This window comes from Wolffia australiana, chromosome 1 (assembly GCF_029677425.1).
Source record: "Wolffia australiana isolate 7733 chromosome 1, ASM2967742v1".
NCBI lineage: Eukaryota > Viridiplantae > Streptophyta > Magnoliopsida > Alismatales > Araceae > Wolffia > Wolffia australiana.
Window position 1 is genome coordinate 22,620,633 of NC_135835.1, and position 12,861 is coordinate 22,633,493.

The following is a 12,861-nucleotide window of genomic DNA, read 5'->3' on the forward strand; positions in this document are numbered from 1 at the left end:
AAATCAGTAATTCATCCCCATACTAATAAATCTCGAAACTAAATATTAAACCTGCCATTTTGATTTAAAAATAATTATTTCAAGCTCAAATAAATCCCTTAAAATTCATTAAATTAACAGAAATTTAGGGAAAAATCAGGAATCACTTGAAAACATTATTTTCATGTAAATATATGATAAGAAACCTTTTTAATCTCGTTAATTATATAAAATTGTGAAAAATTGCTTGAAATAAAGACCGACTTTAGGGTGTTATCACGGTACAAATGCACTGATACCGGTAATGAACAGAAATGTCATCGACTCTGGCGCATTGCCAAATAAGCTTTCTACGTAATTAAGGATCATCCTTTCATATTATAATGATCTGTGAATTTAGGGAGTCGATACGATCCAATTCTGTGCATTTTAGGTATTCAAACAGATAATATTTTGTTCATGATAGGGTTTTATGAAAACTGAGAAGATCAATATTTTGTTCATGATTTTGGACTTTTGATGATTTAGATAGATAGAGGATTGATTTCTCGATCAAATGAAAAACATTTGAAGTCAAAATGAGTTAAATGAGAAAGTTATGATGATTTTAGTGAATAGAGGGTTTTCTGCAATTTTCCATAAAAAGGGGTAAAAATATTTAGTCCATGTCAGCATCCAGGTATGCCATGCGGACTTACAGGTGTGAAGATGGTGTGCACACGTGTGCACTTGTGGCACACACGAGTGAGAAGGTGAGAGAGTGAGTAGGGTGCTTTAAGCACATTTTCAAATAGTAAGATAGATTCCATCATATAATCAGGCCAAAGTCTTAGTTTTTTCCATATGGGATTAAAGTCACCCCGCATATTTCTTTAAATGAAAGTTACTATTCTGACATTTTTGAATTAGACATTTACGCCAGCAACGCCCGATCGAGAGTTGTTTTGAGGGTAGATTTGTAACAAAAAATTAATAGAAATCCCTCTGATTTTATAAATGGTTTGAAACTCCGATTCCTTATGATTTTATCCTTTTTACATCTAAAAAATAATTAAGTCTCTCTCTATTAGCGCTTGACATGCAATCCAATCACAATCGAACGACGACAGTAATACGTGCCCCTCACGTTTTATTAAACATGAAATTCAAAATCGGATAATCGTGGACCATCCAATTGTGATCGTCGCGATCAGACGATCAATGATAGAGCTGACATTGACTTTGAACAAGAGGGACACTGTTGCGCCCAATTGGGGCGCAACACCTGTCATTACTGATGGAACAAGTCAACAAAAAAATGATCAAACTGCCCTAAATGCCCCATTTTTAGTCCTTAATATCTTTTTATGTACAGATCAGATTGAGCTGAATTTTAGTAGTAGATTTCTCATTACGTTATCTCTCAAATGATATCATGAATACTATTTCAAAATTAATTAATAAAAAATTAAATGCATAAACTACCCTTCAAACCCTGAAAATCCCTAAATATTCTATTTTCTATCTCTCTCTTCGCGTTTTATGCCCCCTTCTCAGCATCAAGCTACCAGAAGGAGTAGGAGAAGTGCAAGGCCCATTAACACCATCGGTTGATGTTTGGAAGTGATTTTGGAAGTAAGATTAAAGCAAGGAAGCGACTGGACCAAGTCTAGCATCCCCCGGCCTAGGACTGGCATGTGACAACGGGATTTTTGAGAGAATTTGGGTTATTCTAAACTTGTATTCACTTCCATTTCATACTCTAGTTGTTATTTGATTCTTAATTTAGTTTGGTTTCATCATTGCATCACTAAAACACATAAAAACCATCTCGCATTATTTCTCTCTTTAGTTTCTTGTTCCTATCATCAAACTCTCTCCAAAAACTGTAAAAATACCTTTTAGTATACCTAATTACATATTAAACCAATCTTTATATTCTGTGTCATCTTATCAACTTTCATAATTATCCATCTCTCACCTAAAATCACATTCTTATAATCATAGATATTACTCTCTTATCCCAATTGAAATAACCAAATATCACTACCTAGGCTCCCTGAGCTTCGACCTTTACTTCAGCAGTATACTAAGTGAGGTAATTAAAATTTTATTACAACGATCTAATTAAAATACATAAAATTCAAGTTCATCACTCTCACTCCGGCTGAGCCCTTGACTACTCTCCGGTGAACATTCCCATTTCTACCCTCTCCACCCGGGGAACTCCTCTACCTCTTCCCTCTCTCCTCTTCTTGTCCATTCTCGTAGGTAGGTCCATTTATAATTGACTGCTTCTTGATCAATGAAATGCTATTTTTTTTGACAAGTTCCATATTTTGAAGTTCCATCCCTGATTGCCGCCTTCCTTTTTATTGGAATTATTTTAAAAAATGAAAATTTTGGAAATAAATTTACATAATCATGCAATAAATTTCATAAAAATGTATTACCTTATTTCTCAGTCATTATCTTAAAGTAGAAAAAACAACTCTGCTTCATTTTTAGGTTTTTATCATATTTTCTGATTTCAACATCTTCCTTCATATGGAAAAAACTATTCGAAAATGGAACATATTTGATTTTTGAGAGTAGGATAATAATCAACATAATTGGAGTTAAAAGTTAGAATGGGATTTCGTATGAATACAGTTGTTCAATGTGATCATCTCATCATTTATACATGGTGATAAAAAAACATATACGCAGGCTTTTTTCCATGTGCATAAACTTCCCATCCCCTGGTAGTTGATCTTATAACATTTCAATTAAGGGGCATCATTAATCCAAGAGTTGTTGATAGACCAAAATAAAAGATAGTGTTTGCAGCAGGTAAAATTTCATAAAGAAACAATGATCAAAATGCAAACTAGCCATGTCGAATATCTCTGTCAGATATGTTATAGAAGGGCAGTCCCCTTCTTGAAATGAAACATTTAAAAAGTTGAAGCGTTTAGAGAAGTAAGATGACACATGATACAAAATAATTAGAAGATCATAAGTACTTGATAGTTAAAATAATTTAATAGCATGGGTCATGATGATAAATTTTCACTTGAAGAATGAAACATCCATCATAATTTATATTCCACTTAAATTATATATTATCAAAGAAAAGGTTAATCTTCATTTTATTTGATCAAATTAGATTATGACTGGTATCAGCTGAGTTTTAATCACATGAGAATATAAATGACCATTAGTGGTGGAACCCTTTTGATTTTAAATATGAATTTTTAACATAAACTTGAAAGTGATAAAAAAATTTATTGAGCCTCATTTATAATTTATTTCTTTTACCCAGTTCCGTTAAAATGTACCCCTATTCTCAGTCTCCGATTTTACATTGAGTTCATAGAGATGTATTCAATCATAATAATAGTGACAAGTAATCAAAATGTATCTATTAAAAAATTGAAACATTTTAATTACCAAAATATATTTGTTTTTTAAAAAAATATGTTTGTACTAGTGGCATTATAAATTCTTGGCCTAATATTATATAAACAGTTATATACCTAACAAGATAAGAGAGTATGTTTATGACATAATCTGATGAAACCCTTTGATTGATTCTTTTGGGTTGCACTGGAACCATACAGTAGTTTTACGAAAGGGCAACATGTCAGGAACCCTCTGGCAAGCCATTATGGAAACTCTTCCCAGAATAAGTGAATTTATGACAGCTATTTAAACTTGATTTTAACCAAAATGTCAAGGGAAATACGACGCTTTATAGATATATCCACATACTAGGACAAAAATGTATTAATTCTTAATATCATAAATACGAAAACTTATGATCATTTTACCATAAAATTCAAATTTTACTTCTTTGACACAAATAAAAAGTAGAGCTTTAACCTTGTATTTTTTTTCTTTGAGTTGTGTTAGTCACATGATGGGTGGTTTTGAATCACAATAGCTCCAATTTTTGCACAATCTGGTACAGATTTGCTCAATCTAGTTTAAAAATAAACTTTTGATAAATAGATGTCACACAAACTAATCCTGTCTTGGCCTAGTCTCAAGTCTATATTAAAGGGGTATCCCTCCTACCACTTGTGCTCCTTATTCAACCACCCAGACAAAAAAATCAAGGAAATTTGAAATTTTAAACATTTCCATTTTCTCAATTATATGTTCCACGTCTGGACGAAGTTCAGATAGACATGAAAATATTACTGATGGGCCTCCCTACCATATGAGCTTACATAAATTTAGGGAAGGGATTGAGAATCTATGAATATATCCTCACATCATTTTAAATGATTATAAATATCTCAAACTAAAAACACCCGTAACAAATGGAGATGGGAAAGTTTTAAAATTGATATACCCTAATCAGATTTTGGTGAGTGTGAGGAGTATCTTTAAAGAACTCCATTAATTATGTTTACTCATTGAGGTCTATGTATGTTTCAAATATTTGAGCAAAATTTCTAGGAAAATCGTTCATTGTTTTGAAAAAATTATGAACTATAAAAGACATGATAAAATATATTGAGAAAAGATCAAATTTTCAAGTTATATCTTGCTATTTAGGACATTTGATATGTTTGGGCTCTTACACAGAAGGGAATGCTGTAAAATTAATTTAGGAATCTGTATGCATATAGTTTAATCAAACTTTGATAGCCAACCATAAGGATTCAGGTGTTTCTGATAAAGAGATGACCCAATCAAACTTTAATAGCTCAACTGATAAATAGATTGACCCAATTAAGCTAACAAATATAGAAAGCCTCCTTCCCCAATATCCAATTTAATACTTGAAAATTGTCTTTTTAAAATGAATCTAAAAAATTTTGGCAAGATAAAACACCATAAACCATAATCTTTTTTTAATAAGGAAACATAAGTAAATTTTAAGAAGACATTATTTCACAATTTTGGCTTGAAATTCAACTTCAGCGGTGCCAAATTGAGGCGCATAATGCATATATCCAAAAATTGCATGGACGATCCAATTCAAGGAATAATGCATGGGTATTGAACGAGTTCTACGTTACATAGATAACATCAGACTTGAAATGATTCTAGCGAGAATAAATGCCCGAAAGGATTCTCTTAAAATGCAAACCGTGCAGGGTAGTCAATACGAGTAATTCTATCCAATTCTATTTAAATATTTTCTCAAAACTCTCCTCCCAAAATATTTTCTACGCAGGCTTCTGTCGTACATTTCCTATTCTTCTGACTCCCTGAAAATCTCTCTCTCTCTCTCCACTGTAAGTGTTCTCACCTCATTTCCTAGAGTTTACTAGTACTGTCAAAGAACTGATTCACAAACATTTTCACTGGAAGCGTTCTCCCTCTCACTCTCCATTGAGACCACACTGCTGTAAGTGTTATCCACCTCACTTTAGTGGAATTTACTAGGATTTCTTTAAAAAGCTATAAGACCTTATCACCTCCAAAGTAGAGCCGGAAAATAACAGATATATTAACGCTTTCAAAGGAATGGACAAAGACAAGGGTAGAGATTTACTCCCATTGTTTCCAGGGTTCCTTTCATCAATTGACCTACTCGGCAGGGACGAACTTGAGAGAGATGCTGTTCACGCAGTGACGCTCGTCAGTAGGAGTGGGAAAGCCCTCACCTTTGAAGACATGGCCCAAGTGCCCACCGCATGCAGAACACGTTATCTCCACCCTCCTGCCATCTGCATCCGGCTGCCCAAAATGAAAGAACATAAAACTGTCAGACAGCAGGGTAGAATCGTTGTTCCCTACTTAAGTTAGATGTTTTACAAAATTGTACAAGAGCTTCTTAGCCTATAAAGTAATGAAACCTTCTAATCAAGTGAGCAATTTAAGGTTTTAGTTCGAGTAATTATAGAGTTTCTCTCCTCTATTCATCCGATGATCAACAAAAATCCATCTCATTTTGGGCAACAAAATAAAATCAAGAAAATAAAACATTGATTTTTTTTGGGTGGGAAAAAGGGGAAGCACCGTGCGTGTGATGGCCCCAGGAAGTCCCTCGAAGAAAGCCGGCCAGCCACAGCCAGAGTTGAATTTGGTGGTGGACTTGTAAAGCGGGGTGCCGCAGCCAGCGCAGTTGTACACCCCTTCTTCATAAAACTTGTTGTATTCTCCTGTGCCCGGGTACCTATTTCAGCCATCACAAAATGAAAATTCAGAAAAAATAGAATATGTTTTAAATTATGTGGCAAGTAATTTCCAAAGATGGGGAACGTTGTTCTTGAGGCACTTGGATCACAAAGAGTGGAGAACCGTTACGGGCAGAGATGATGGTTTGCATAGATCAAGAAGATTATGATGGATAGGATCAAAGAGAGAGAAGAAAATGGGAACATGAAGGGGATTGAAGCTCGAGATTATCACAGGGCCTTCACCAGTTGTAGAGTTTGGACCTATTATTTGATTTATGGATTCAAATGGGTTCAGTTGGGCAAGGACGAGAACCCATTATCAAACATTTTTCATTTCAATCGACAGGAAACCTGGCCGAGGGAAGTTATTTTGGATGTAAAATCCCGTTTCGGCATGAAAACCAAGCAGAATCATCCAATTAAACATTACAACTCAAGTAGAATCAGTTTAATCGAGTAGATGTCTATTTCATTTGATGCAACCGGAATCAAATCACTACTCTCGAATTGGGCTGTATCATCGAAATAAAATAAATTATATACAATTTCAATCATATGGAGTAGGAAGAGAGAGAGTTTTTGTAGTACAGAGACAACACTCAATGCCTTTCAGGAGGAGGATATCCATTTTCAAAGAGCTGCTCAGGCCAAAGAATGGCCTACCAAAAACCTATTTTGAATTATTTTTCATTTCAATCGACCAAAATTTTTTTGCAGGAACTTCAATTTTTATCCTTAATCCCATTTCGTCATGACAAGCAAGCGGAATCGTCCAATTCAACATCTCAAATCAAGAGGGATCAGTATGACCAAGAAGACATTTTGTTTATTTTCATGTAGTGCATGCGGAATTAGACCTCTACTCTAAAAAATTTGGCAAGGAATTACTCTAAATTGGTTGATAAATTCTCCAATCTGGGTAATGAATTCTCGAATATGGCTAAACAATAAGCGAATTCGACTAAATAATTATCGAACAAGGCGAAGAACTAAGTTACATAAAAATTCAATCAAATGGAGTAGAAAGCGAAAGCATTTTCGAAGTCCAACGACCATACTCGGTGCCTTTCTGGCGGAGGATGTAGAATTGCTCAGGGCTAAGGACGGCCCTCCACTCTTCTTCCGATTTCTGAACAGAGTTTCCAGAAGAGACCATGGCAGCGACCCCTCTCCTTCCCTTCCCGCCCCCAATCCTTCCACCGAACCCCGAATTCCTCGCTCCAGTTGCAGAAACACCCCCCTGATCGTAATTCTGAGGAGAATTCGACAAAACCAGGAACGATCGAGCCTGAGCTACTCCAAGAACTTGCCTTGAAGCTTGAATTCGGCCCGCTGCCGACGCGAGAGCGGTCGTCTTCGCGGACAGGAGGCTCGCGTTTCCAATGCTTCCTGTCCTCATGATCTGCATTCTCTCTCGCTACCTTCTCCTTCCTTTCATCTTCTCTCTCTCTCTCTCCAGTATTTATAGACGAGTTTCACTGACAATGGATGGATCCGAACCGATAAGGTATCCGCTAAGCCCCTTTCCCTGTTCTTAGCAAAGACCTAAACTTTACCTAAAGTTAGTTCTGGTATGGAGTCTGTCTCGTCCAGTCTTCGTCTGGTCCTCGTCGAGTCTGATTGGCTAGTCAATGTAGACGTCAACGTAGACAAGTAACAAAAAATTCCTCTTCTGAAAAGAAACAACTGATGATTTTGAATAACACGAGGAAGAGTATGAATAATAATCAATAGAGGATAATGAAATTCATTTCTAAATTTCTACAGATGAAGAGGAAACTATCTACACTATTAGTGATACTAGTAATAATAATAAAGTGGAGGGGGGGCCTTAGATACCTTACAACAATCGGGTTCTCGTAGGGACCTAATCAAAGGATCCATGCGTACTTAAAGAAGTAAAATGCTTGCTTGAGAAATCTTCAGGCAAATGTGCATTTGCCACTTTTTCTTTATCAAATTGACAAATTATTCTTTTTTTCTTTTGGTATCTCCAAAATAGTCAAACTTTGGGTTTAGTATTATGTGGGTAGAGACTCGGAATTTGAAATTTCTGACTCTTAAGAGGAAGAGACAAAATAAAGAGAGAAAATAATGAAATTAAACATGAAGCGAGTGTTGGGTTCTACAAAACTTGACATGGATTAAGAAATCAAAATGCTACGCCCCGGAAGACTTAAACGGAATTGAACAACATCATTAGAAACATTGAACCAAGTACCTATGCACGGATCCCATCCGTGATTCATTTGATCCTCGAATGAGTCGCGTGGAGCTGCTCATGTGTGCACCCTCTAGAAGTATCCACGCGGTCCTCGGCTCGTCAGATCTCCTCTTGCTCGTTGACGAGCCCTGTTCATGCTCTGTTGTCGTCGTTACGTTGTCCCTTCGCATCACGAGTGGAGAGGATGTGTGGGGGGGAGGGACAAGAAGGGGAAGTCCCCTGAACAATTCTGGCCTTGGTGAATTTCGTTCAAAGCCTTCCCCTATTTATACTAAATGGGTATTTTTCATAAATACCCCCAAAACATAAGTATATCATTCGACTTAGAAGGACCATTTGAGTGTGACCCTCTAGGCCCCATGTATCAGTTTAGTTAACAAATTCAACAGCCCAATAACCTTTATTGGCCTTCCAAATTAATTAACTATATCATCACATATATTAATCAACGTCAGATCAATTTAACCCAATCAATAGGTTGAGTCTCCAACACTTGAGGTGCCAAGCTACACCTCATACTCTAAAAGATACAAAGGAGTGTGTATCGACTCACTCACAAAAATTGGTCATCATCGGTTACTATGTATGTACAGTCCCTCATCCACTTCACACTCCTAAGATGACTTAGGGCATGGTCAACTGTCAAACTCAAATCGATCATCCAAGTTAGTACTGATGTGTTTGGAAATCATAAGAGAACTCTCCTCCCAATATTTCATTGCCTTGGCCAAGGACTTCATTATCGTCTTCCTTGAGTTCTTCTATCCGGACACTTCGATGTCTTTCTCGCGTAGCCTTCAAATATGAATATTTAGAACACATCCTTAAGGACTGGTGATCTCTGTATTATGATTTCATCATAATACACTAAGTACGATCATGTATTGACAGATTTCATTATAACCATCCCGCGTGCACTATAATGAATATGTTCTATTAATGAACATGGAACGAGACGTGGAATGTGTGATTTGTTTGCCAGCCATATATATTTTCATCAGCTAGAGGGGGAAGGAGGAGTTATGTTTCGTAAGTAGACATGGTTGTTCTATTCTGTTCGTTTAGAACGAACAGAAATTTCGCACAAACGAACCGCACAGGGGTGTGTTCTGTGTGTTGTTCTTTTGATGTGCGAAAATTCGAACAAATGTTCAAACAATTCGAACGGACGAACAAAATTCGCACATTCGAACAAATTCGCACAACCGAACAAAATTCTCACAACGGAACAAATGCGAACAAACAAACAAATTCGAACAAATGTACAAATTCGAACCAAACGAACAAATTCGAACAAGCGAACACAATTCGCACAAAAAGAACATAACTGTTTGGTAATTGCATAAAATGCTATAAATTGCAGAAAAATGTTATGCATAAAGTATAATTTACTGCGAATAATCTAATTTAGTATGTAGTTATCTTAATTTACGAATCGCAAGTCATGAAACACCATAATCAGCATAATATTTTCAGTATAAATATAACAGTCATTAAATCTAGTGATAACAGTCATTAAATGCGAAGTTCTGTTCGTTTCCAGATTTGTTCTGTTCGAAAATCCGAACAGAACGAACAAATCGCTCAAGTTCGCACCAAACGAACAGAACCACCACCCCTGCTGCAGGGCCGGCCTTAATGGGCTTTTGGGCCGCCATTTCTGGCGTGCCGAACACGTTCCAGAACCTCAGCGTCTCGTCCCCCGCCGCTGACGCCAACGTGTAGCCATCCGGGCTCTTCACGCACAAAGAATTAAAATAAAATCAGAATAAAAAAACAGGTCGAAAGATGATCATATATAAGAAAAATGAAATCAAAAGGTATTGAGATGAAATAAAAAAAAAGAACATAAAAAAAGTAAAAAAACAGTTGAAAAAGAAAAGAGAAGAAAAAAACATACAGTCCAGAGGAAAAAATCAAAAGAAAAAACAAAAACAACGAGATCTGAAGGCGAAGGATCATGCTACTGTTTTTTAAGGGCGACAAAGTGGAGAAGATCAGTTGACAGAGAAAAACACGAATCGAAAAACGATCAAAAGAAAACAGAAAACAGAGAAAATATCAAAAGAAGATAGAAAACAGATGAAAAACAAAAAAAGAAGAGATCAGAAGGATCATTCAAGCAAGAGGGAAAAAAAAGGGCAAAAAAGACAGAAGAGGAAAGAAAAAACAGATCAAAAGAAGGCAGACGCAGAAAAAACAATTCAGAAGAGGAGAAAAAGACGGAGCAAGAAGAGATGTGAACAAAATAGCCAACAGAAACATATCAGAAGAAAAAACAAGATGAGAAGAGGGAAAAAACAGATCAGAAGAAAAATAAAGACCAAGTGCTGAAGGAAAACGAGAAAACCGAGATTCGAAAGGATCAAGCAGACTGTATTCCGTAGAAAAAGCAGTCCGTAGAAAAATATCAAAAAAAGACAAAAACAGAAAATATACAAAAAAACCGATAGAGGAGAAAAGAACAGATAGAAAGAGGATTAAGATGAGAAAAACACTGAAAAACAGCTTAAAAACGGAGCGAAAACATGGAAAAATCAAGATCAGAATAACGAATAAACAGAGAAAAAAAATTATCCGAAGTGGAGAAGATCAGATGACAGAGAAAAAACAGATGGATAGAGGATCAAGATGAGAAAAAAACGTCGAAAGAAGACATGACACAGGATCCGAAGATTGACAGAGAAAAACAGATCGACAGAGGATCAAGATGAAAAAATAAGGTCGAAAATCAAAAAAACAGATCGGAAGTGGAGAAAAAACTGATCGAAATAGGATCGAAAGAAAATATCAAAGGAAGAGAAACAAACAGCTCAAAAAATAAAAAAAATCAAGATGAGAATCAAAATCGGAGAGAGAGGGAATCAAAATCAGCACCTGCGCGAGGAAGAGGACGCGGGCCGGTGAGCTCGGCCATCTTCACCCTGGAAGGATACTTCCAGAGAGTGAGCTGGTTATGCGTGAATCCGTGCGAGCTCAGCAGCTCCCTCTCGTGCTTGCTCCACTGCGGCGCGCACACCTGCGACCCCGTGTCCAAGCAAATGCATCGATTCAAAAATCTAAAACGAGACATACAAGATAGATTTTTCCCGCAATCAAAAGGGCGAGGATACCTTAAAATGTCGGGAAGCTCCGTGATTGAGAGAGCAGAGAGCTGAGAGAGGCGAGACTAGAGAGTAGAGAGAACGAGAGAGAGACTCGAGAGAGCTTTCTACAGGCCGTCGTCGAGACTCGAGAGAGCTTGAGAGAACGAGAAAATGAGGTGGAGTGGGGGAGGCAAAGCGGGAAGCATTCCTTCTAAAGTTCTAAGTTTGTTAATTGTATAAAATACTTTACAAATAAATTCGCACAAGTCGAACAAAGCGAACTGCACACGGGTGTGTGCGAAGTTCTGTTCGTTTCCAGATTTGTTCTGTTCGGAAATCCGAACAGAACGAACAATTCGCTCAAGTTCGCACCAAACGAACAGAACTACCTTGTCTATTCGTAAGATATAAGATTTCTAGGTTTCATTATGTAAGATTTGTTTAATATTTTAATGACTGAAGCCAGTCTGACCTTTGAAATGGAGGATGGGTGGTCTCAGCTTGGTCCAGCCCAACCATACTTCAGTTCATAATGGCAACCCTAATCGTAGATTAATGTTCATCATTGCCCACGACTGTAAGAACCGTCATTGTCCTCTTTGTTAAATTACCCCTAGTAGTAGAGTAATGTTCATGTTCATCGTTGTCGAAATGATATCGACATTGTATCTTTGTTAAATTTTTAAAAATGGCCAAATGACAGATTCAGTGACAAAATCATCATCATCATCATCATAATAGGAAAATTTTGATATTATGAACCAAAATAAATTTTATTTGTATTTATAATTATAATATTTAATGATACACTCAACTAAAAAATTAAATTTATGAGTCAAACTTTATTACATAACAATATTACAAACTAGCTGGTGGCATTTTCTCTCAAGTTCAGTGCACATTTTTGAGGACAAGTCTAATGACTTTCAATTGACAAAATAGTTTTCTTCATTTAAGGGTTGATCCAACTTATCCGATCTCGATTTATTAGACCAGAGGCCTGATTTTAACAGTCCTCATAATTAGATATCCTCTTCAAACGGATCACATCTCTCTTGCAGCTAAATTTGTGGGGATCAGATTCACAGTTTAGCAACGCGCCAGCCTTGGTCATGTACAAAAGCTCAAGTAGCCTTCTCCAACATAGCATAATTCTTTGAGTATATCAGAATTATAAGTAGTGGGATTCTACCCTTGAGAGAGAATATTGTGCAGTATATTGCCACAACGGGTTATATAGTCGACTACACCTTGCTACATCTCAAATATGGCTGGAACGCAACATATCTCGTACCACTCGGTTCTCTCCTGACCTGAAGCCAAAGTGTGGACTCCATCACTGTCCACCTGCAACACTTGCGTGTCCATGCGCCACACACCTACAAGTCCTCGGCCCAGGGTTCAACCTTAGGCATCTCTAGACAGGTCACCATCCCATCGGGCAAGGATGCACCACACCTCGTCTTACTAGGCC

The 12,861-nt window shown here is 36.8% G+C and overlaps 1 protein-coding gene and 1 long non-coding RNA gene across 2 annotated transcripts; both read right to left on the minus strand.

The window, feature by feature from the left end:
- Window positions 1-5,380: 5,380 nt before the first annotated feature.
- Window positions 5,381-7,524, minus strand: LOC144711263 (peptide methionine sulfoxide reductase B5-like). Its single transcript, XM_078585215.1, has 3 exons — window positions 7,136-7,524; window positions 5,917-6,073; window positions 5,381-5,634 (listed from the first exon to the last, which is right to left on the minus strand). Exons 1-3 carry the CDS (start codon window positions 7,483-7,485, stop codon window positions 5,485-5,487), a joined length of 657 nt encoding a protein of 218 aa, XP_078441341.1. The 5' UTR covers window positions 7,486-7,524; the 3' UTR covers window positions 5,381-5,484.
- A 2,224-nt stretch (window positions 7,525-9,748) lies between these two features.
- Window positions 9,749-11,619, minus strand: LOC144716762 (uncharacterized). The gene is made up of 3 exons (XR_013584986.1): window positions 11,415-11,619; window positions 11,179-11,320; window positions 9,749-10,037 (listed from the first exon to the last, which is right to left on the minus strand). It is a non-coding gene; the product is annotated as an uncharacterized LOC144716762 (long non-coding RNA).
- Between the last annotated feature and the right edge of the window lie 1,242 nt (window positions 11,620-12,861).